This window comes from Sus scrofa, chromosome 8, assembly GCF_054392235.1.
Source record: "Sus scrofa isolate SSC_HxYL_T2T_F1_AM1 chromosome 8, Sscrofa_HxYL_maternal_Yorkshire_Landrace_v2.0, whole genome shotgun sequence".
Lineage (NCBI taxonomy): Eukaryota > Metazoa > Chordata > Mammalia > Artiodactyla > Suidae > Sus > Sus scrofa.
The window spans coordinates 95,074,619-95,101,289 of NC_139390.1; the positions used below are offsets into that span (position 1 = coordinate 95,074,619).

The 26,671-nt window shown below is 36.4% G+C and overlaps 1 protein-coding gene across 9 annotated transcripts in view; it reads left to right on the forward strand.

The window, feature by feature from the left end:
* SLC7A11 (solute carrier family 7 member 11) overlaps positions 1-26,671 on the forward strand; it is a 376,273-nt gene that overhangs the window by 310,854 nt on the left and 38,748 nt on the right. For all 9 annotated transcript variants that reach the window (XM_084972872.1, XM_084972876.1, XM_084972875.1 and 6 more), the window contains 2 exons: positions 3,210-3,309; positions 10,359-10,403. In XM_084972872.1, coding sequence (XP_084828998.1) covers positions 3,210-3,309; positions 10,359-10,403 — 145 coding nt within the window. The remainder of the gene's footprint in view (positions 1-3,209; positions 3,310-10,358; positions 10,404-26,671) is intronic.

A 26,671-nucleotide genomic window follows, 5' to 3' on the forward strand; every position in this document is an offset into this window, starting at 1 on the left:
TTTGATGTTGTCTGTTCCAAGGAATGGAAATCTATAGAGAAATTTAATGAAGTTGAGGAATAAGAATTACACAAGGCACCTTGCTGTACAGTGGGAAAATAAAAAAAAAAAAAAAAAAAAAAAAAAAGAATTACACAAGGCAAAAGGAAATCCCAAAATTCAGCGAAAAAGTTAGAGTCGTTAAATAACGACCACCGTGAAAAGATTTGTCTCTCTGTAGCTGGGGAAAGGGAGCTGCTGCTGTTCATTTAGATCTTAGAACTCTCCTGGCTAAATGTTCGCATCAAATCTAGCTACCTTGGCCAACTCAAAATAAACTATAGCTTACACTGAGGGAAAGACATGAAGTCCTCTTCTAATTCATGCCCACTTCCACAGAGCTGACCTGCACATACTTTATCTGATCCATTAAAAATGTAGGGAAAATAATCTGCTTTGTTACTGCTTTCCTTTTCTGGGCTAACTCTTTAGTCTGCTGTAAGGAATTTCTTCCATTTTTAGAAAGTGCAGAAACTCTGGGTCATTGATTCTCTTTTAGTTCTAGTTTAACTTCCAAAAAAATGATATACTATCCTTTAAAACAAATATTTTTTTCTTTTTTTTTTCTTTTTGATGTAATATAAGACTGCAGTCAGATTTTACCACTTAGTTATACATGTGTGTGAGGTGAGGTTGCCCAAATATTGCTGAATTGCAAAGTTCTTGAGAGTAGAGGTTATGATATATTTTTTGGATTTTTTGACACTTAAAATAAAATTATCCTTTAATACTTATGCTATTACCAAACCAAACTTGGGTCTGCTTCCCCAATGGACAGCAAAGCCAATCTACTGACACCAGGTTTTGGTGAAGACAAGTACTGTGTTTATTGCAGGGCCAAGCAAGGAGAATGGGCAGCTCAGGCTCAAAAGATCTGAACTCCTTGGTAGCTTCCAGGAAAGGGTTTTTAAAGACAGTATGGAGGGAGAGTGTCCTGGGGTATGTGATCAGCTTGAGTACAGTTCTCTGACTGGTTAATAATGAGGTAGTAGGTGAGGTCACAGAGGTCAGCATTGTCAATCCTCAGGTTCCAGGGAGTTTTAGGGGCTACATGTTTGTGGTCATCATGCAGATAGCTTCTTCACCTGGTGGGGGTTTTAGCATCTTTAAAAAGATACAAGGATATGACTGAGGATATTATTTATAGGCCTTGAGGAGGAACTAAAGGACCTTGACTTTATTTTGTGGCTAAACTATTACTATTTTGTCTTAGTTGACTACTCTCCTTTGTTTCTGCACTTTATCACTTCTCTGATTAAAATTGTTCTTTGTAACTTGGGAAAGGCCTAGGAGGCTAAATCTTTTCTATAAACAAGAGGCAGGGGCCATGGCAGGTCTGTCCCCAGGAAGGCCCCACAGGGTCCTGCTCAGTTTCAATACCAGTGCTTAATGTGTCCAGGTTTCCTTATATATCTTACTGAACAGAGCAATGACCTGAGAGTTTTTCCACATTTAAAGTAAATTAAATATTTTTGGAGAGCCTTCTTAGCAGGTGTATTTACTCTACTACCACAAAATATTGATTTTCTTTATCTGTAACTTATCACATATTTTTCACATTAATATGGAACTTCAGGAAGAGAAGTGTATTCCTTCACTAATAACAGGTTGTGCATTTATTTCAAATCTAATGAGATCTGGAAAATAGCTGTATGTTCTGTATTCTCTTATGAGGGTTTGTTAAACTTTCCTTTGGATACAATAATTTTCATCTCCCTGAGACCTCCGTTATGTATCCAAAATATTTCTGAAACTTAGAATTGCCTCTCTTCTATAACACATGCAAAATGACCCTTTTTGCGATTTGTGCTTGGGACTTAGTCTTTACAAAGTTTCGTGTCTTTTATTGATTATTCAGTACTTTACTCCTAGGACTATTGACCCTTAAGGCCAAGGATGCCACAGATCATGATAAAAGCAATGTTCAACATATGTTTTTATCTGGGTCCCAGTATTTACATTTTCCTTCTTTGATGACCAAGAGAAGCTTTAGTGAAATAGATATTTCTAAATTGACAGTATCATTTGTAAAAAAAGAACTATATTTGGGAATTGGATGCTTCTAGTTTTGGTCTCAAACCTCCTCATAATATTGATAAATCTGTTGTTGCCCAGACACTGCAGACAAAAACTGAGATTTGACTGAAGAGAGAGGGTCATGCCAATCATCTCCCTCCCATCCCCCTTTTATTTCCTTATGTGAAGACTCATTTGGAAACAGTCACCTTTCTCATTTGGGTAATCTAATTTGCTATTAATAGAGACTTTCTGCTTAATTTTGAATATTGGTTGACTAAAAATCTGAATTGCTATGTTTTTTAATTCTTCAAAAGAGATATGCAGGAGAAGTCCTCTTATGATTTATAAAGTAGAGAAAAAATGTGACTCATAAAAATGTTCAATCCACACGTTGATGCAAAATGTGTTAAAACCTGTTTAGAGTTCAGGGCAGTTTCTGTGTTTCTAGAAGGAATGCATGCCATCCTCTAAGAAAAGGTCAGCAGGCTTACTCTGTCAAGTGAAGAGTAAATGTTCTCAACTTTGCATGTCGTGTGCCATGTGGTCTCTGCACAACTATCAACTCTGCTGTTGGAGAGTGAAGTTAGCTGTAGGCTGGTAGTATCAGTCACTAGGAAATATGTGGGGGTGGGGAGCAGAATTGTTCCACAGACTTTCCTCTTGCTATCTAGTGAACTATAAGGAAAAGGCAGAGAGAAAGTTAAAATTATATGAGAAGGTGCTTCTGTGTTTCATGTCACCTCCTTATTGAGATCAGACCCTTGACTATTTCTTCCCAAAATAATTTTCACCATTTTTAAGGAATTATATCATACTCCCAAAAACTGCAGTTGAGACTTCTCTCATGGTCAAACTCTTAAGAGTAGAGGTACATTTAAACAAGGGATTGTTTTTTAAAGGCCTTTTTTTGCTTTGCCATGATTTTGTTAAAAGAAATATGAAGTAGTCTTAGTGGCAGTTCATATACTTTGGGGACTTTTCTCGAATGGATGTAGCATTAATAGATAAAGTTGGAAGTGAGTAGAGAGTAAGAAATCTAGACCCAAAACTATGTAGTTCACCCCAACCTCCCCCCCCTTCATGTTTGTGGTTAAAGAATGAATAATAAGCAATTCTTTGAAAAGTCCTAAATCTTTCTATTCTAACTGCAGGGCAAACACAACACTTTAAAGATGCCTTTTCGGGAAGAAATGAAAGTATTATGGGATTGCCACTGGCTTTTTATTATGGAATGTATGCATATGCTGGCTGGTAAGTTGCTATCTCTATCAGCTGGTGGTTTGGATAGTCCATTAATCCTTTTAAATACTTTAAGCGTCAAGCAAGGTACTAGGCAAATGTGAACAGCCATAATCCAGTGTGATGCACTTTACTTAAGTGAGAAAGATGGTGCAGCTCTCTTTACCAGGTCAATTACACACAGTTTAGCACAAACATCACTAAGGTTTCTAGTCAAGGCAACTATTATATTTAGCTTGATAATATAAAAAGCAATTGAATGCTGGGTCAGAAGAACCAGTACAGGAGTTCTCCCTGTGGCTCAGTGGGTTAATGATCTAGCTTGTCTCTGTGGCATTGCTGGTTCCATCCCCAGCCTAGCACAGTGGGGTAAGGATCTGGTGTTGCTGCAGCTGTAGCATAGGTCACAGATGTGGTTTGAATTTGTTCCCTGGCCCAGGAACCTAAATATGCCATGGGTGTGGCCGAAAAAGAAAAATAAAGAAGAAGCAGTACAAACCACATATGTAGGAATGTATCAGTAAGGGCATAATAGTATTGCAAGAAATTAAAGATTAGTATTTTGCTTGTCAAAAAGCCTTCCAGCTGAAGATTCAAGGGTGTACACAAATAGCAATTAATGAATTTTCCTCCATCTTCCCATAAGAAAGAAATAATTCAGATATAGAAATAAAGATGTTTCCAGGAGGTAAAATGGTACTTTAAAGGCAGGAAGGAGAAACCAGGATAATGAACTCAGGTGTGCTGGATCATCTATTACATTTCAAAGGACCTTACAAATTCCTTAATATTTCCTCACATTTGAAAAGAAAAATGCAGCAAAGATGATTAAAATTGCCACATCTACAATTCCTTGAATGCAAGTCCAACTGTAATGCTGTTCTGGTTGAGGCATCACAGCTTTGTATTTATGTCTTGCTTTGTTCAGGAACTTGAATAATAATACTCATGATTGTGAGTGAGATCTTTTCCTAATTAGATTTATTGATCTAGTAAGATTTAGTTGAAGTGACTCTTGTGAGAACGCTCAGTGGGTAGAAGAGTGTTATTTAAACATCAAAATAATTGCATTTAAATCAAATTGCACTGTTTTGGAGTAATTAGAAGCAATATTTCTTTGTGGTTATTTATAGAACATTTTATTCATAGAGCATTTGCATCTGTACAGTTTTAGCTGTGAGAATGTCCTATAAGCCAAAAATAATGACAGACTACACTAGCTCAAAAATTATATAAGTGCATTTCAAACACAAATACAGTTTCCTTTTGTTCTTTAGTGGAACATGGAATGTAAATGTGTGTGTGTGTGTGTGTGTGTGTGTGTATATATATATATATTTTTTTTTTGTCTTTTTGTCTTTTCTAGCACTGTACCCACGGCATATGGAGGTTCCCAGGCTAGGAGTCTAATCGGAGCTGTAGCTGCCGGCCTTTGCCAGAGCCACAGCAACTTGGGATCCAAGCCACGTCTGTGACCCACACCACAGCTCACGGCAACTCTGGATCCTTAACCCACTGAGCGAGGCCAGGGATCAAACCTGCAACCTCATTGTTCCTAGTCGGATTCGCTAACCACTGAGCCATGATGGGAACTCCCAAGATATATTTTAAAATAAATGGAGTTTTTACCCTGTTAATGTCATTGGATTATGAAAATACAGCACTAGTGGTAAATTAGAGTACAGGAACTAAAAGTTTTAACATGGCGTTTGAAGCAAAATGTTTGAAGGTCTTAGACGATCATAGATTAAGCATAAAATATTTATGTATTCCCAGAATATTTCGGTAGCCATTATGTGTAAGCAATAGTCTTAGTATTTTTGAAGTCACCTTCTTCTTGTCCAAAGCACAGTGTGGTGCTGAACGGAAAATAAAATGGAGTTTGATCACAGGGTTAGCAGCAAAATCATCTATTCTACAGCTATTCAGCCTGGGTCAGAGCTCCAGCTTCCTGGGGCCACAGCCAAGCTCTGGGAGGGTCAACAGGAGAAGCCAGAACAAGTGGGGAGGTGGCAAAAGCTTTCAGCTAGAGCCAAGGTTTGGAAGCTCAGCAATATTCAATCAGTAATGTGGAATGTGGAGATAGTCACAAGGGAGATTTGATTAATTCTATTGAATGAAGTTTCTTGTGCCTGTGAGCACCATGCATCTGTTCCCACGGAATCTTAAAATATTCTTCTAGCCAACTACTTCAAATGCTGCATATTCAGGTCACCTGCTTTATGCAGAGCAAATCTTCTCTACTTCTGTAAGCTCTGGAGGGCTGATAGATTATCTTATTCATCTTGAGTTTTGTTGACATTGAATCCAAATATTACTCTTGTTAAAATGATTCAAAGAGACAATTTAGGTGATACAAACAAGACTCTGAAGAACTGCAAAATGGAGTGGAGGACAGGAAGTTTTTATAGGATGAAGAATAGGGAACAAAGAAGAAAAAAATAGAAAATGAGCGTGAAACAAGTAGATAAATGCAGAACCCAGAGTTGGTTTGGTATTTGGGGAATGGCTCCATCTGGGGCCTTGAAATTTATTTCAATACTCTGTTTACAGGGTCAACAGAGTTTACATGAACCTTTATTTATACTTTTACCCATAGAATCCTCAGGTCCTCTCTATTTTAAAGAACAGGAATCTGTTGATTTTCCTATGTTCTAGTGGGTTGAATCGTATAATATGAGAAATTAAAGCTAGGAATTTAAGTGAAACGTTATCTGATATATGTAGTATGTGTAGAGGGCAGATAAGTTAACTGTTCTGATACCTGAGTGCTGCTTTGTGGGCAGGTAGAAATAATCTGGTTGTTAACATGTGGCCATCACTCTTAGGAAAAGGGAGCTATGTTTAGAAGAAATAGTCAGTCTGTTGATTTGGAGTTCAAGAGGAAACATTAATACCTGGATATAAATGGAATAAGATAGAAACCAAAAAAGTTCCCAAAGCAGGGCATATTTAGCCTGTTTCCAAATGTGATCCTGCCTCTTTGACCTCTCTTTGTCTTTCATGATAGAATTAGAAGCCTGGGTTGTAGAATTATAGATGGGGCACCTCAAATGAGCCTCCACTCCCTAGGATGCTGCCCAGACAATGTTTGATGGGAAAAAAAAAAAAAAGGCACAGGGGCCATTGCAAATAAGAAAGAAAGCAGCTATTGTCTTCAGAACTGAACCACCCAGGGTGTAAGTAAAAGCAGCAAGATCCCTGTTGTCTGGGAGGCCTTGCTCTGTTAGCAAGTCACCTCCTACATATTGAATAGGAAAAAAAAAAAAAAAAAAAAAAAGAAAAAAAACACTGCTGAACCTTGGATCTGAATAGAGTGGGTTTTTGGCTGTGAGGTGCTGGACCTTTTTAGAATGATGAAAACTCCCTCACAGAAACATGATTAGGGAGAAAGAAATCATTAACCCAGCCAGGTCACAGAGTTGGGTCAGAACAACTTTAATATTATTGCCAATGTCTGCATTCAGAGAAATATGTCTGCCAGGCTCCCTTGTGGCCTAGGGGAACGCAACCAATTTCAGTCCCATATCCTGATCCAAAGCTAAATATTGCTTGGTGGGATTTTTTTTTTTCAACTGTGTGATAGAAAATAGTTTTTTGGTATCTTTTTTTCTTCCCTTTAAATCCTATCCTCAGTGGATTTAGTCTTTCTAAATCACCTGCTGGGATTATTTTGTAGCATTGTGTCCAATCTAATCTAAAGAATAAGCTTTTTAAAATAATTCACATAGTTGGGTATTGGAATGCATTCCCAGGTTTGCAGTGCCTTTTATACACAATCATGGAGAAACTGAAACAATAGATCTTGTGAACATTCTCTAAAGAACTTGAGGAGATGTAAAGCAAAGAAGATGCTATGGATGCATTGCTGGAGACTAGGAGAACATAACAGTGTATTTCCCACAAGATATGAATGTTTGGACCAAAATAAAAAGCTTTCTTCTTCCCACCTCTCCTCCTGACCCTGTCCCAAGTCCTTTCCTTTTCTCTATGGCAAATATTTGAATTGGTTCTTTTTTCATAAATATTTCCTTTCTTGACTCAACATTGTTGGAAAAGACCAGTTTCTAAAACATTTGTTTAGAAGGAACTGCCTATTTTTGAAGTGAGAAGCCTGGAAATATTTCTAAGTGTGTGTGTTGTGGGGGGGGGGTTTGCGGGGGTTTCTGTTTTTTTTTTTTTTCATTTTCTTCCTGTAATTCCCATTGCCTTGGGCTCATAACAATCATACCAGATCCCTCAGAGTGCATATTCCAGATATAAGTATTGATTGTTGCTTGCCTTCCTGGTATAACTACAACCTCTATTTTTAGAAACTTATTTTCTAGTCATTAAAAAATACTCTTGGCTGCTAACTCCTTAAGCTTACCTTTATTGCTACTGCTGCCTCAGATATTCAAATGTTTCTACTTAGAACATAGTCCTTCAAATATTAGACACCTTAACCTTGTGAAATGACAAACTGAGACATATTAAAATTTTTAAGAGTTCAAGCAAAAATCGATATGAATGGGCAGCATCCAACCTAGCAGATAGAAAAGAGCTCCACTGAGCTGTAGAAAGTGAAAGGCTTTTACAGGCAGAAGCGGATGAGAACAAGGAAGTGATACTAAACAAAAAGACAAGTTGGTTATTGCAAAGTTACTCTCATTTAGAGGATGGCAGGGGTCTTTTGAATAGATTACCTAAATAGTGCAATTCCTAATTGACTGGTTTAAAATTCCATTTCTGAGAGGTTGGAGATTTTAAGTGAGTTAAGTTTTGGTGTGCTGACATGAGTCACAGCATATGTGACTTTGTTTTGGGCCCTGTTGTCTTTTTTTTTTTTTTTTTTAAACAATCGTGAATGTCAGCTGCCTACTTGTGAATTTAAATGGGGTTTTCATAAAGATGGAATAACACAGCTTTTCTCATCTTTAAGTTATAAAAGACTTTAAGTATATATCAGAGTGATAGGCTAATATTCCAGCCGTTTGCTTTTAGATTACAGAGAATTTGTACCTATATGCGTCTGTGTACCTATATAATGACTATTTTATTTTCAAAGGAATAATAAGCCCACTGAAGAGTATATTGAAAAATATGACTTTTTTACGTGGTGGAAATCTCCTAAGCCTCTAAAATGAAAAGAGAGAAGGTCTTTGTCTTTATATGTCTTGCTCTCTCCATTATGATCCCTTAGTTTTCCCATCTTCATGATCCAGTTATTTATGTTGCTTATTTGAGGAATTTGCCTCGGTTTTACATCATGGAACCTTGAAAGAAAATTTTAAGGGCTTTAAAGGGTCTCTGGCAGTTCACATAGTGGAAAAAGAAGTCAAGGCCGCAAGGCAATTGACATTCCTGGGTGGGATGACTTGAGTTATAAAGTGGGGGAAAGAATCTGAATTTCTCTAGGGCCATAACGTGAGGGTAGTATCTGCAATCCTATGGGACTTGAAAGTGAACTGCCCTGTGCCTAGAATGTTTCTTGTCATTTAAGAGACCACAAAAGTATTTACGACTTGTGAGAAGTACTTAAATTATTGTGTACTTTAGTTATCAAAAAGTGTAAAGACTAACAATAAGCCTAAAATTAGCTATCTAAATATACAAAAAAAGAGAAGAAAAATAGCATCCTGCTAGTTGCTATAATGCCTGAGGCACAGTTACCTTAGGACTTGAGCTTATTTGAATGGGATGGGAGAACAGTGAATTGAAAGGAAGAAGAAGTGAGTGCAAATTGAGAATGTATTATTTTTTAATGCATTTTGATTTCCTACTTGCCTTCTCTGTGTATGTATATCCAGGAAGCCAGTTCTCTAAAACCAAGAAATGCTATTGCCATACTTCTATTGCCTTACAAGTTTTGATTGACCTGTCACCACTGCTAAAATCTGGATTCCCAGAAGCCCTAGGCCATTTTGTACTTATATTCTGTTCCCATTGCTCTGACATATTTTGTGCTGCAGAGTACTAAACTGTTGCTCATACCCTGGTGCATCTGGCACTTTACTGTACACCGCTTCACCCGGGCTCAATGTAAAACATGTTTGAAGAATCAGCTTGGGTGATGCCTCCTCTCGTAAATCTGTGAACTGCTGGTCTGGTTGAAACCTCACCCTAGTTCCCATGGTAACCTGGGCATGCTCCAGCATTGCTTCTGTGCTGTATCATATGATTCTATGAACCAGTCTAGGAACCATGAGCTCCTTGAGGAGAGAGATTCTAGATTTCCTACTTTCATTTCCCCAGTGACCAACACATGATAATCTCACACATTGATGTAAGAATGCAAAAATGGTAGAAAATAGTTTGACAGCAAACATAAATCTATCCTGTGACCTGGTGATCATATTCTGAGTAGATGTCCAAGACAAATGATGGCATGATCCCCAAAAGGATAGAAGCATATTTATGGTATCTATATTCATATTAGTTATACGTTGGAAAAATTAAATGTTGATCTGCGGTAGAATGCATAGTATTATATTCATACAGGGAAAAGCAACAACAAAACATAATGAATTACTGCTATGTACATGGATGAGACCCACAAACATAACTTCCAGCAAAAGGCAGACACAAAGAATAAATATTGTATAATAATTATAAAAGAAGTATTAATCTATTGCAATGAAATGAGCAAAACTAATCTACAATGATAAAATTCAGAACAGTGGTTGCCTTTACAGGAGGGTAGCGGAGATGATACTGATTGAAAGGGCCTTGAGGGGAACCTGCTAGAGTACTAGGAATATTTTATTTCTTGATCTTTTTGTTGGTTACATAGGTTTATAAATATGTAAAAAATTCATCAAGTTATACATAAAGCCTTATTCACTCTACTGTTTGTATGTTATACATCTATAAAAAAAAGCTACGAAATAAGAGAACTCCTTAAATACTGTTTAATAGAAAAATGAATTGTGGGGGCTTTTGGTGATAGAGATTTTCATCTTAGATTATTTGTTGATAAAATTTTTAAAATTCTGATTTGATTTTAAATATTTAAAATTTGAAACTTTGGATGATGATTATAAATTATGTTAATAGTTTATAATTCATTTATGACATTTTAGGTTTTATCTCAACTTTGTTACTGAAGAAGTGGAAAATCCTGAAAAGTAAGTAGCCATATTTACTCTGATACACTTATAAGGAATAAAATGTACAGTTACGTAGTTGATAAAATGGACCTAAAGAAGGAATTCAGTGTGGACTAATTTGCTTGCTCATTATCATCATTGTTATCATTCTCTTGGGCAAGTAAAACTTATTTGATTATATCATAAATTAGATGTAAATAACTTTATTGTCTACTCTACATCCAGTATGAAATTATCTGATAAACTAAAAGCATAAAGGCATAGAGTTATACTTTAGGTAACTTATTTTATAAAATAGTACATACAACTTAACATGGATTCTTGGCTACACACACATGTCCATAAGATGTGAACTCTGAAAGTTGATTATTTCTAATAATTCATGTGCATTTTTCATACCTATCCAACTAAAGAGAATAATGTCATTAATGAATATATAGTTATGAACAACTGTAAACAACTGCAGAGTATTATCAGAACTTGTAAATTTTGGTCGCTGGATGACTGCTATTAACATTTGTTGGTGATCCTTTTGATGAGTCGATGATTTGATGATGATTTATATAATGCTTCAGAATGAATTATTTTTAACCTAGAATTTGAACAGTGAATTATTATGATGATTTATATAAAAGCTTTATTTTATACAGGAAAATCACATAATCAAAGGCCAGAAAGGGAAATTTTATATGATACCGTGTAAGATAAAGACTTTGGAGAATTTTAAACTTATTTAATCATCTAACTTTTATTAAACATCTACCACATTCCAACTCTTGTGCCTCATCCTACGTGATGAATAAGACGTGTTCAAGATTTTATTGTCGGAGTTCCCGTCATGGCGCAGTGGTTAACGAATCTGACTAGGAACCATGAGGTTGCGGGTTCGGTCCCTGCCCTTGCTCAGCGGGTTAACAATCCGGCGTTGCCCTGAGCTGTGGTGTAGGTCACAGACGCGGCTCGGATCCCGCGTTGCTGTGGCTCTGGCGTAGGCCAGTGGCTACAGCTCCGATTCGACCCCGAGCCTGGGAACCTCCATATGCCGCAGGAGCAGCCCAAAGAAATAGCAAAAAGACAAAAAAAAAAAAAAAAAGATTTTATTGTCTAGTCATTGAGTCAAATGTGTAAGTAAATAATTGTAATGTGGTGTGATTGGTATCAGAGTAGATTATTTTCCAAATTTGACAGAAATGAAAGGAAGACATATTTACCTAGAGAGATGTTGCTTATATAGAGTCTCAAATTATGAATAGGTGTTCCATAGGTAAGCATGGGGGGAGGGAGGGAGAGAGAGAGAGGGAGAAAGAGAGAGGGAGAGGAAGGAGCTGACTGCCAAGAAAGGGAAACAAGTACAAAGGTGAGTCAGTGTGAAGTAGCCTGGACATCAGACAACATGCCTAAGGGTTGACAATTCAAGTTAAGGTAGACTGAAATTCTGGCAGCAAGTATATCGGAAGATAGTAAGCCAGTTAGATCTTGCCAAGTACTATGGTTGTCAGAATTTTGAACACACAAACCAGCAACTGAGGTTAAAATGGCACTTCATATTATCAGATTTAACTGCCATGCAAATCACTATGTAATTTTAAACATGTTAAAAGTTATTTATTGAGAAATATGGTATATTTACATCACTGTTTTCATATTTATAACTGGAATTGTGGGAGAGAACATAGTATTTACCAGGAACTAGTTCTTTCTAGCATTACGTTGTGGTTTTTTGTTTTTTTTTTTTTTGTCTTTTGTATTTTTATGGCCGCACCCACAGCATATGGAGGTTCCCAGGCTAGGGATCTAATCGGAGCTATAGCCACCAGCCTATGCCAGAACCACAGCAGTGCCAGATCTGAGCCACATCTGTGACCTACACCCCAGCTCACGGCAACACTGGATCCTTAACCCAGTGAGCGAGGCCAGGGATCGAACCTACAACCTCATGGTTCCTAGTTGGATTCGTTTCTGCTGAGCAAAGATGGGAACTCCTTTCTAGCATTGCTTTGAAATGAGCAACTACATTATGATTCTAAATCCACTGACTACGGAGAAAAATAGGTTGCTTTGTTTTTTTATTTTTGAGGATGATTAGTGTGGAAATGGCAATACAGAGGAAAGATTCCTCTTACTAGATTTTATATAAAGTATTTATTGAATTTCCATTGTGTGAAAGATATTTGTATGGTTTATGACTGTCTTCATTTCTATCTAAAAACATTTTAAAGGGGCCTATTATTAAATCCAATATCAGAGAATATAGCAAACTGTAGGGTTCTGGATGTGACCTGTAATGTAATATTTATTATATGGTACATCAGTGGTATAAGGATAGTTCATATTCTCTTTTAATGTCATTTAATAATTTAATCATGGTTTTGGTTTTCAATATGTACAACAATACTGTTATGAATATTAAGTATATTTAAAACTATGCCATTGATAGCTTGATTTGAATTTCTGATGCAGTCTACCAGGGTGGTATGGCAGTCAAGGATTCTCTCCCTCTTTCTTATTTTAAGAGCCTTAGTTTCACACATTGATAATGTCCATAATCAATATATACAAATACTAAGAACAGTAATGTATTGATTTAGTGTTTTCTGTTGTTGTTGCAAAGAAATTTCCTCTTTTCAGAAAGGGAGAGCACTGACCTCACTGGGTTGTAGAAATGAGCGGACGTGTAATGTACATAGATTAGAGACTATTACTTTTTAATCTCTGCATATAATTGGTTGTTGCTGTTATTATATCCTTATTTTAGGAACAAGGTCAAATATTACTTACATAAAAGTGTCACCCAAGTTTCCATATCCTAAGCAATTCTTTCTTCAGGGTTTTTGAAAGAAATACAAAAAATTATTTCACACCACATTGAAGCCTGTTGTATAAGACTAAGATTGTTATCACTGGTTACAGTGGCTGAAATATTTTCATTTTCTGGAAAACATGATTGTGAAATTTTCATTAAGTATTCCTAGAACAATTATAATTTAAAATTATATTTTATGCTCTTAAACTAAGGAACTTCTCAGAAGAGACTACACATCTCTGGATTTTTAGATCAAGACTTAAGTTGAAAGAAGAAACCTCTGATACTTTTTTGTACTTTTATGTTAGATACTCATATATTCAAATTTCGCATGGAAAATTCTGTGTAAAACTCAGACCACATGTTTATCTTCTCAAAATTAGAATGTGAGAAAGCTACAAAATCCCCTTAATGGAAAGTAAAGGTTAAATTTGTATTGCATTTTTGTCAACCAGGGAAATTTAGGGTTTTGAGCAATTTATTCAATGTCTTCATTTTTAAAATAACATTTTCCTGAAATGTTGACAATTAGTCCAGGTCTTTTAAAACTTAAGTCTTATTTTTTAATCACAGATGATGCTTTGGGAAATATTGATGATTGAACGCAGAGAACAGATGGTAAAATGATGTGGACCTCGTCCAGATGTGTAATTTGTATTATTTTGTAGGGAAATACAGCTCCAAAATATATTTAGTTACAAGGGAGAATAATTACAATTCCATCTCCTTTGTGACGTGCCAAGATAAATGTGTTTCCCAATCAGCCACTGGTGCGTGTGTCCAGGTGTGCTATACCGCGCAGCATTCTGGCAGCTGGTGAAATGAATCATTAGCTGAAGACACAACACTTTTTACTGTCCTCCTCCACCTAGGCAATAAAATTTCCCTCAAATTGTGGCCCAGTAGAAAAGGGGATTATTAATTTAGATCAGTGAAAATGGCAATGTGATTTAATATATATAGAATGTGGAGTTAAGGTTTCATGATCACAATTGGCTACCCTTTACATTTAATTTAATTTCAGTGGAAATCTTTCAAATTAGCTAAAATCACTCTGTGGAATAATTTCGGAACTGCTGTTATTAATATGACTTATAGAACAGTTCCTTAATGTAACAAGTGAGAGGGAAACTGGGAGCTTAACGGAATTGAAGTAACTAGCTCCTGACTTCTTTCTTCTTTTAAGTCTGACCTATTCTTTAAAGCTCGTAAAGCACTAAACTAAAATTTTGGGCAAAAGTTCTGTTATATACTTACATTTATAATGTTAGAAAATGTTCCTGTTGTCTTTCACTTTTTTTTTTTTTTTAAGGGCCACACCCACAGCATGTGGAAGTTCCCAGGCCAGGGGTCCAATTGGAGTTACAGCTGCTGGCCACAGCGACAGCCACAGCAATGCGGGATCCTAGCTGCATCTGCGACCTACACCACAGCTCACAGCAATGCAGAGTCCTTAACCCACTGAGTGAGATCAGGGATCGAACCGGCATCCTCAGGGTTTCTAGTCTGGTTCATTAACCACTGAGCCATGAAGGGAACTCCTCCGTTGTCTTTCTTACAACTTGTGTTTTTTTCCCTAAGAGTAGCTTTGCATCTATCGGCATAGTAATCCTTTAAGGGGCATTTAACATTTTTATGTGAAAACACAGTGACTATTATTGAAATTTTATAGTAATATAAAAGCATTTCAGTTAAGAATTATTGATAGCATTGACTGGATCCATAAAAAATATATGTTAGAGTAAGAATTGTATTTTGAGGAGTATGAATTCCAAGTTTGGACCATGAAGGTAATAGTGTGCCAAGGAATATCTGAATTTTAAAATGTTATTCCCCCCTCCCAAATAAGTGTGTAGCGGTAATAGTTGCTAATGTGTACATTTAGTCTTAAAAATCAGTGTTTTTATTTGCCAATACATTGAGTTTTGCTTTATGACATTACTTTTGTGGAGACTGTGCAATCTATCATTGTTCAAAAAGTTACAGGGTGCAAAGAACATATCATTGAGATGTATAATGTTTGTAATCTTGCTCTCAGATGGATAAATCATGTCTTGTGTTGATGAAAGCCAAGAAATGGATTGCTTTACTTTGACCTTGGGGGTCTGAGATTAGTCAGTCTTGTCTATTAAACCTGTTGCACTGTTCTTCTCACTTCATTTATTCCTTCTGTTCTGAAGAGTTGGAAACAGTAGACCAGGAGGAAGTCAGTAAAGCTTGATATCATCAGTCATTGTTGAAGAGCAGGCTATCAGCATGCTCTGAATAATCAACTTTAATAGAAGGTTTAAATAATCAGAGTGTCATGTTTAATTAATACTTTGCCTGCTTCCAATTTATATTAATTAATGCCTGAAAGTCATCAAACCTTGTACCAATGATAACTTAGAAGAAGAGAAACTTGATTTGGGAAAAATGCCCAAAGACTTTAAGGTTATGTGATTGATCACAGTGGTTAATAAATGGTCCACAATCATGTTATTTCCATTTAGTTCAGATGGTTTAGGCTTAAATTCTTGGTGTGTGTGGTTTTTATACTTACTGACTTGTATTAAGCCAGAGTAAAGGCATTTATTAATAATATTATAGCATTTTACAAGGCCTGTTGCTGTAGGACATATAAAACTATAAACCTGATTAAAAACACAGAAAAATTAAATAATTAAAAAATCTTGCCTAAATGTGCAGTAGCAAAGTTGCATGACAAAACATTAAAAGTTGACCTGATGTCTTTAACGTGCATTTTGGCATTTTTGTTTCTCTTTTTAGGGCCGCACCTGTGGCATATGGAAGTTCCCAGGCTAGGGGTCCAATTGTAACTACAGCTGCTGACCTACATCACAGCCACAGCAACACAGGATCCGAGCCACTCCTGGGACCTACACCAAAGCTCATGGCAACACCGGATCCTCAACGCACTGATCAATGCCAGGGATTGAACCCATATCCTCATGGATACTAGTCATGTTCGTTTACCACTAAACCACAACAGGAATTCCACATTTTGACATTCTTAAGGATATAGTTTTCTGTGAGAGACAAATCTTTCTTTTGATATGCTTTGTAGCTTTCTAATGTAATAGTTGCTAAAAAAAAGCATATAAGATCTTGACTATAAATGTGCAGATTACAGTAGTAGTATATTTTGTGATATTTTTATTACAAGGTAATGTTATCTACATTCTTAGAATACTTTCAAAATGTCTTTTACAAATATCCAAGTGATACATATTTTTAAAATATGCAAACTAATTTTTACAAAAAGATAATTCACTATAAATAAATGTATATAGGAATGATATGAATTGTTAAACAGAATTTGCCAAAGTATTTGCCAAATGAATTTCTTAAAATGATGTCTTCTACCCAAGTTAATTTGTAAAATTGCATTTATGTGCAAGTTTACAAAGATTTGACAAAATGAGGCATCTCTTTATTAATGACAAAGCACTGATGGAATTATCTTAGTATGTGACAGTGCTTCTCTTCAGTTGTTGAAAAAATTGAAAACCTAAATTAAAACCATTCTATTTTGCGCATTTCTTCTGGGAATATATATATATATATAAAGATTTGGCAAATCTATTTTTCAGTGTATTTCACAGTAGAAGTATAATTATACCAGCCGAGCCACTGAGGCTGACCAAAGATTAGCGTTTGTCCAGATAACACAGAAGAGCAAGGATTCTATGTTCAGAGAACAAGGTCAACAAGTTACCCTTCCTTGCCTTTGTGCAGCCTAACCATTTCTCCCTAATGGAACATGAGGTTGATGTACCCTGGGATACAAAATGCCTGCATTTCTCAGCTTCACATATGCATAGAAAATACATTTGGCTCAAACACAGTTTGTTCATGTAAGGCTGAAGTGTCAAATAAGTGGTGCAGAAATTACAGGATCACTGTTATTTTATTACACAGTAATCAAAGAAGACAGATATTAATCCTTCAAGTGCTTTGTGGAAATCATCAAGATTTCTTTTTTTTTTTTAATTTTAAAGAATCTAACCCCCTTAGGAAGCAAAAAGGTCAATGCATTTGACTGTTTTATGTCCTTTATAGTAGTTGTTTCTAAATTTTAATTTTATCAAAGTTTGTGTTTTGAGCCTAGAATCATGAACTCATGTTTTAGGAGCAATAATAGTGGCTGATTTAATTCTACCCTGTGTTTCTGTTCCCAGTAATTATCCATAAACCAAGAGACCACAAGTGGTGTAATAAGTAGAATTAACACATTTCAGAACTCAAAGGGGAACTTGGACTCTATCAAATCTAGGTTTTCCCCACATGTATGAATCTCCTCTGTAGTATCTCTAGACAGATATATGTCATATAAAACCCAAGAGAAACTTACTATAACTTCTTTGAGTTAGACTACCAATATTTTTCTTGCATATGTTAATTAGCAAGCTACTAATTTCTATGACTCTTTCAAATGTTGATAAATTTTTGGTTGGCTGGCATAAATAGGTTGGATCAAATGTCTTGACTATAATAGATATAATTCAAATGTCATTTAATTTCTCAAACACCAATGTTGCAGCATTAGAATCCTCTTAGCTGAAAGGAAATACCTTCTGCAATAGAAGTAATGTCAGTCATTAGATTCTCTCCTGCTTTGCATTCACAGTTTAGTAGCTTCCCTCAACCATATTCTGATTTATGCAAATAAGATACTCTTCTCTATGCCTGGGTTTGAAAGTTAATAATTGTACCCAAAAAGTGGCTCATACCTAAATTTTACATTCTAGGTTGTCCTTGGTGAAAAACTTCTTAGACCACTCATATCTACTCCATGGACTGCTATTTGATATTCATTCAGATTCAATGTTATTTAAGATTCTCACAAAGTAGAATAATATCCCATATTATTCCTTATAGGCAGAGAAGAGATGCACCTAGACCATGACATATGCACTTGCCATGCACTGAAGTCATTTTGATAACTTTGTCTAGTCATACTCAAACATTGACTCAGTTTATTGATTTACTCAGAAAATGAGCAGTTTTTGCATTTATATGGTGCAAGCTAAAGCTATAGCACCAACAATGTGAACATCTAAAATGTACCCAATAAAGTTGAGACCTTTTAGTGAAGAAACATTTCCTTTACTTTTGTGAACTGTAAAAATATTTACTTACTGAGTCTTCAAAAATAGCACTAGTTCAGAAAGTAAAAATTGTAATGCTGTTTCCTCTTAACTAGATGTTTCACCTTGGGCAGACCTCTAAATTGCTTTTGAATCTTTGTGTTCCCCTTTTAAAAAGAGGGTAATATCCCAATATTACAGTTCTCATGGGGTTGTGAGGATGAAATATGTGAAAATCAAAAATGTTAATGATCCTGACAAGTAATATACAAACACCATCTGCAACCCAAACCTATGTTCTTCAAAGATTAGAATATTTCACAATCTTTGGAAAAAATTAGAGGATTAGCATAATTGTTTTATGAACAGGGGTGTCTTTTCAACACACATGACCTATTAATCAGCTTGAAAAGTTGTTCTGCATCATCAGCAAAGTACCCAATTATTAGTAGTTAAAAGGTTCAGAAGATGATGAGAACTGCTTTTTATTTAATAGTCTCTAACCTCCCTCAGGTGGTAATATGCTCACGCATCATAATCAGAATGAATTTCTTGGCAGATTTTTTTTTCCTTCTGAACAAAATATTTGCATACCCACACCCATCCTGTCCTAGTCCCACTGTTGGATAATGGTGCTGATAAACGAATGGATTTTTTTTTTTTTTTAATTTCCACTGAGTCACCTATTTTAGCCCTATGTTACCAAGAAACTCCTTTATGAAATTTGGCAAACAAGGTATTAATCTGAGTAATTGTATCATGGATTTAAATTTTTATTTTTCTTTCCAGAAAAGCAGTTATTGAATTGATATAAAACAGTAGAACACAAGTGTTAGTTTACCCCTAAATGTTATTATTTTATAAATTTTCCTAATTTAAAAATGTATAGCATTTATTACAAATATAAACGGTACTTGTTATCTGAGTAATGGATTACAGTGAAGCACTTCTGATTATTTTTAACAGTATGATGTTTCTTATTTCAATTCTTCAGTTGAGAAATTAAAGCATATAGAAGTGGAGTAACTTCTGGACACGTGTTTAATACATGAGAAGACTGGGGTTATAATCCATGTTTGATAGAGTGTATGGACTGTTGGGCTGCAGAGTTCTTTCCTATGGGACAGTTGTTCTCTTTGTGGGCAGAGCAGAAGTGTGCCAGGTGGTATAGTGGCCAACTAAGGAAGTTGGCAGAGTTCTCTTTTGGTGCAAGAGGCTAAGGATCTGGTGTTGTCACTGCAGTGGTGCAGTGGGGGTCACTGCCATGGTGCCTCCCTGGCCCAGGAAATTCCGCATGCCGCAAGTGCGGACAAAAAAAAAAAAAAAGTAATTTTGCTATTGAAGAGGAAGCTAGGAACTATTTAGTGGCTTCAGGGGATACTGTGTAGACTGCTCTAGCTACAGCAAAGGATTGTGGAGTAGAAGACACATGGTGGTTAAGATAGAGGTGCTGTGGGTTGAGCCTTAGCTTCTATCATAAGAATTTTGGACCTGACCCAGGATGGGGTGGCGGGGGTGGGGGTGGTGTTGCAAGTTTTTGGTATATGTGAAACAGTGTTTGGGGAAGATGACCTGATGGCAGGTTCAGTGGATTTTCCTTGTGTGTGTGTGTGTGTGTGTGTGTGTGTGTGTGTGTGTGTTTGTATACAGTTTAAAGTGTTGCAGTAGTTCCTGTTGTGACTTAACAGGTTATGAACCCAACTAATATCCATGAAGATGTGGGTCTGACCCCTGGCCTTGCTCAGTGGGTTAAGGATCTGGTGTTGCCTCCGTGAGCTGTGGTGTAGGTCACAGACCCGGCTTGGATCCCACGTTGCTGTGGCTGTGGTGTAGGCCAGCACCTGCAGGTCCGATTTGACCCCTGGCCCTGGAACTTCCATATGCCGCAGGTACAGCCCTAAAAAGCACACACACACAAAAGTTGCAGTCTGAGAAATCACATTTAAATCTTCTTTTATATGTTTAATTTTAATAAAAGCAAGTATCTTGGAAAAGATAATTCCCTCCTGGACTTGAAATGTTGGTAGAGTCAGACAAGGTGACAAATGATGTGGCAGAAAATGCTAACAAATAGCACCATAAGCTCTACACTGTTCTAGCCTAAAGATATGGCCTAACAAGCCACTTAGAGAAAAAAAGTTGAGTAAACATAGTCTTTACATACTCTCCTCAAAAATAGAGAGTGTTTTTTGTTTTAATGAAAAAGATGGTGTCATTTATTCTCCATGCCAATAGAAAAGCAAATGAGATAAAACGAGAAGAGAATTTTAGAATAAAATTTATATTCAAATGTGCTGAACCAAGAGAATTTGGTTAGGCATTGGAATTCATTAGCTGCATTTCTTTAGATATTTAGATTGAAAGAGGAAGAGACCATTGCCTAAGTTTGCTTCTAGTTCTATAATGTAAAGTGTCTCTTTTTCAGGTTTGTAAATACACCAGTAAACAATGTGGGGAAGCATATACTACAGCCCAGGTTTATATCATTGGGGAGGGTGTCACATACTAGGAATATAAAGGAAATCCAGAAATCCTTCGCTAGATTTTAAGGTTCAGTAGAAATTCTATATCAGTATTTGGAAATATTTTAAATACAATGTGTTAAATATATAATTTTCAAACATTTGATCTTCTAGAGGAAAGGGGAGGTAAGGAGGCTAGGAAAATAGCAATGCCAGTACAAGACCAGAGTGGGGCTGGAAGGCAGTTGGCACTGCCAGTCATGGTGAGATTCTTACTTTTGGAAGGAGCTCTGACTTCTAGTTCTGGTTCTTCAAATATTAATTTAGTGACCTTCAAATATTAATTTAGCTACATCCTTTATCCCCTCTGATTTGTCAGCTGCAGAAAAGGATGGGTTCAGTAGCAAATTTGGTAGAGTAGCAAATTCTGAGATTTTGTTGACCCTAACATGATCTGTGATTTTTGTAGATGATGCCTAAGTACCTAGTTTGGCAATGGAAGATACTGTAGGAGCACGACTAAAGGATAAAACTTAGATCTAACTCAGGAAGAAAAGGTGTCAAGGACACAGATGTAATAAAGGGAGTCTGTGACAAGTTTCTAGATCTCCTTTTAGAGAGGACTAAAGTTTTGTTATTTCAGAAAATCATAAGTAGTTTAGATGAACAAATGAGGGGAGTAAAGCCAGCCTGTCACCCACTATGTGGAAACTTGACTATTAGATTTGAATATCTAGGGCTAGATCCAAGCTGTGGCATCTGATTCATTGGGGACAACTGAAGTACAAATTCTGTGGTGTGTGGAAGGCACTAGGAAGTATAGAGATGTCGATATACTTTTTAGGGTGACTAGTAGCCTGAACGATGAATCTTGGATCCTGTTTAGTATTTTTATCATATATGCCTACAGAAGATATGAAATGGTACAAAGTGATATAGGAAGTTCATAGTGGCCTTTTATTTTTCTCAAGGGTAGAGGCGTATATTATATGAGGCAATTACCTTTGCAGAGAGATATCTCCTCTGATAGGTCTACTAATATAAGCCTTGGAAATTTCCAATAATCTGGTTAGAACTACATTTATACATAGTTTTATGCTGACTCCCTAAGGAATGAGAAGGAGGGAGAGAGGGAGGGAGGGAGAGAGAAGGAGGGAGAGAGAGAGTGTGTGTTTTGTAATAACTTTCAAAAATGTGTATTCATTCCCTTACCTACTGTTAAGTGGATATTCTAAGGCTTATCTTGCAGAATTTTGGTGAAAATCAGAAATAATATGCTGATGTGTCCGACATTATTTTGCTCATAGTATATGCTTACTTAATGATAGAACACTTACTTTTTGTTCTTGTCATAAAACATCATGTCATTAGCTCATTTGTAATCCAGTAGGAATAATCAGACTGGGATTTGTAAACTTGGGCAAAGTGTTTCTTTTTTCTGTACTGCTTAAGTGTTGGGTTTGCAATCCATTATGACAAGGTAAAAGATACCTTGTTTGAAACCCTTACCATTGGAAGCAGAAATTATCTCAGTCTCAGAGTTAGGTATTTCTAATCTCTGACATTGGAGGTTGTTTTTCAAAAACATATAGTATTTCATTGCTTTTATAAGGTGACCAGCTCATAGATTTTAAAGATTTAGAGTTCCAGGAGTTCCTGTCACGGCACAGTGGAAACAAATCTGAGTAGGAACCATGAGGTTGCAGGTTCGATCCCTGGGCTCACTCAGTGGGTTAAGGATCCAGCATTGCCGTGAGCTGTGGTGTAGGTCATAGACGCAGCTCAGATCTGGTGTTGCTGTGGCTGTGGCGTAGGCTGGCGGCTACAGTTCCGATTTGACCCCTAGATGGGTGCAGCCCCCAAAAGGCAAAAAGACAATAAATAAATAAATAAAGATTTAGAGTTCCAGATGGAACTAGAGACTCTCACACTGAGTGAAGTAAGTCAGAAAGAGAAAGACAAATACCATATGATATCGCTTATATATGGAATCTAATATATGGCACAAATGAATCTTTCCACAAAAAAGAAGATCATGGACTTAGAGAATAGACTCATGGTTGCCAAGGAGGAGGGGGAGGGAGTGGGGTGGATTGGGGGCTTGGGGTTAAGAGATGCAGACTATTGCCTTTGGAATGGATTAGCAATGGGATCCTGATGTGTAGCCCTGGGAACTGTGTCTACTCACTTATGACGGAGACTGATAATTTGAGAAAAAAGAATGTACACATGTATGTGTAACTGGGTCACCATGCTGTACAGTAGAAGAAAAAATAATGTATTGGGGGAAAAGAAAAATGGATATGCTAAATAAATAAATAAATAAATGAAAATAAAGATTTAGAGTTCCTGTTCTAGTTTAGCTGGTTATGGGTATCCATGAGGATGTGGGTTTGGTCCCAGGCCTTGATCAGTGGATCTGGCATTGCCCTGAGGATCTAGTGTTGCTGTGTCTGTGGTGTAGGCAGGCAGCTGTAGCTCAAATTTGACCCCTAGCCTGAGAACTTCCATATGCCACAGGTGTGGCCCTAAAAAGAAAAAAAAAAAAAAAGGATCAGATGGTTTTCCCAACTAATTATTTACTACTGTGCTGTGTTCTCATTTTCCCCCTTTATCATATTCTCTCTCTCTCAGAATTATAACTATGGAATAGACAGAATGATCAAATGCTTAACAATAGTCAACATTGGATGCAAATTGGTTAAGAATGCAGTAATCAAATACAAAGGCCCGTGTTTTACATGGTATGATATATAATATTAGAAGGAAGATAGTTTATGGAATTAAGTCTATAGTGTAGCTCTCAATTATTTCATAATATATGAAAAAGGTAAGCTTATAATATATAGCCACATAACAAAATGAGAAAGAGACTAAAGATTATAATGCATGACTTTATGAGCAGAGTCATTTCTTGAACCTGGCTTGTTGCCTGCCACACAGCACTTTTCGTAGGCATCTTCTATCTCCCCCTATCCAGAGTGTCTCTCCTGTTGAGCTATTGTCATGCCACTTTTCTTCTTTCCTGAGATTCTACTGTCATGGCCTTTCTTTCAGGGATAGAGGGATGGCAAAAGGTGTGATAATATATCTAAAGGTCTAACTTGTTTCAATTTTCATGTTACATCTGTGTAGGAATAGTTCTCCATTCATTTGCCTTCTTCTGTTCACATACTAATGTGGCTGTCTTAGTTTATTAGAATAGCTGTCACAATTAACAACACAATGACTTTGGCTTTGAGAAAATAAATCACAATGGTCGGGGGTGTTGGAATTGGAAGAGAAGTTGCCATCACATTTTCCAAACATTTCACTGTAAAGCTAAAAGAATTGAAGTCCTAGAGATGGATTAATTTGTCTATACTTACAAGTTAAAATCCTGATCCCTTTCAGTCCTCTTTCTAAAACTTAGTATTATTTTAATACAAATCTAAGAGAGATGGATATGGCAAGAGTGTAGCCTTGAAATTAGTTGAGGGGAGAATGTTCTCATTAGAGGTGACCTGTTATATCATTTGAGAAAACAATAAAACTGCCTTTAAAAGTGTGTAAAAGCATTAACCCTTGCCTACATTCAACTTCCTAAAACTGCTATTCAAACATGTAATGAAAGAGGTCCCAGGCTAGCTGAATTAAGTAATCTATTCCAGGTCATTTATTGAAGGTCTTTTGGTTGCAAGATTAAAATGGAAACTTTATGACTAGGAAATGCTAAAATGCTGTGATAAGGAAATATTGCTTTTTTATTTTCTCTAACATCCTTACAGATAGACTGGTTCCTAAAATAGTTCTGATATCTCTCTGGGGGGCAATGTTTAATTTTCTGTATTGATACTGTCAAATAATCAAAATCTTACTTCCTATATTCTGGCCTGAGGCAGACAAAAGAGAAATTGATATAGAAGATGTGATTAATTCTCTGTCTTGTTTGAGCCAGAAAATGACAAAAGAAATGAATGAGATAGATAACAAGAGGAGGTCATGATTCTAAAATAGTTTTGCGGCTGCTCAGAGTCTGATGAAAGAAAGGTTAAGTGTGTTTTAAGTGTAGGTAAGTGTTTAGCTATGTGATGTTCATAATGCCCTGTACTCTTGCCAAGGAGAGGGTATCAAATGGCAAATGCTGGGGGAAAGCAACTGCGAAGGGAACTCACTGGTGTGTCTCTCTGGGCCACGAAACGATTTGTCTTTCTGCCAAGCCACAACCTGAACTCCGAACTGCTGTGAGAAAGAGCGTTTCTGTTTCGAGACTATGCAGGTGCTTTCAAACTGGTACATTTATGATGCAAGTCTATGACCAAACAGAGTGAGTTTCCTGTTCTCTAAAAGATAGCGTTAACTCTCTCCTATTATTGCCGTTTCCTTAGCAGCGGCCAGAGGTCCGTTACCTCTTAACCCAGCTCCCCTGCTCCACAGGTCAGATCCAGGGCACCTCTCGATCTCATAGTTCTCCTAACAGATACACTTTGCTTATTCCATTTGTAAATGGCCAGGACCCAAATTGTCATCTCTAGCTGTGGTCAAATGATTCAGTCAAGTGATAGGAAAATTTCTTTTTTTGTATTCGGTCTCTTACTAGAAAAAGTCAAAACTTTATGATTTTCATAGTATTTTCAATAACTATATGTAGCCTTTCCCCATTTATGGTAATAGATGATCAAGTTTTAGACTATCAACAAATACGTAGAAGAAAATTAAGGTCACCTATCAGCTCATAATCTCATTAAATGAAAGTACTCATTACTATTGCTTTGATTGTTTGCTTTTTTCCCATTTGTGTATGTTTGTGCTATGTGTTGCATTATATTACTTGAGATGAATATACATATGTATCCTTCATAACCTTGACATTTTATGTATTTACTTGTTTATTTATTGTCAGTTGCTCCTGTGTCATTCACTGCTGCATCCCCAAGCAGTTTGAAGGCATCATGATCTGTTCTGCCATCTAGATTTGTTTTATCCCAAGCTTACATGTAGCTCTTTCTAATTCAACTAGATCTATCCTGGTTATTTTTGTTTATTTGTTTTCACATGTCATTTCATTATATTTTCCTGGATCTTTAAAATCTATGTAAACACCATTTTTAATATTGGTATATTTCATTAGGTAGGTGTACCAATATTTATTCATTTTCCTGGTAGGCATTGCAAGTGTTTCTAATTTTTCTTAGCCTAAAATGCTGTGTTATACACTTAATATATGCAGATTTTTAAGTGTTCAATGATTTTCTTAGGAAGATTGCTAGAAGAGAATTACTAGGTCAAAGGCAATGAACTTTTAAAAAGTCTTTTTGTACTACCAAGTTACTTTCCAAAATGAGTATATAAATTTCCTCTCCCAGTAGCAATAGTTAAGAATACTTAATCAGTGTGGAAGGTCATTATATACAAAAATCTTTGTTAATTGAAAAGCAAAAATGATACCTAATTGTTTTTGTTACATTTTTTTTGATTACACATGAGGCTTGATACTTCTGTGTCTAGTATCTGTGTGTGATTGACATTTAAGGGTAAGAATTTTTGGAGTTCCTGTCGTAGCACAGCAGAAACGAATCCAACTAGGAACCATGAGGTTGTGGGTTCAATCCCTGGCCTCGCTGACTGGGTTAAGGATCTGGTGTCGCCATGAGCCATGGTGTAGGTTGTAGACACAGCTCAGATCTGGTGTTGCTGTGGCTCTGGCATAGGCTGACAGCTACAGCTCTGATTGCACCCCTAGCTTGGGAACCTCCATATGCCGCTGGTGCAGCCCTGAAAAAGGACAAAAGACAAAAAAAAAAATGGTAAAAATTTTCGTGATTCAACAGAATTCTTTGTATATTATGGGCACTGACACTTTATTGCCTATATTTTTTGGCAACAATTTTGTTTTTCATGTAACTAAATTTTCCCTATGGTTCAGCTTATAGAACTTTGATTTTAAATACA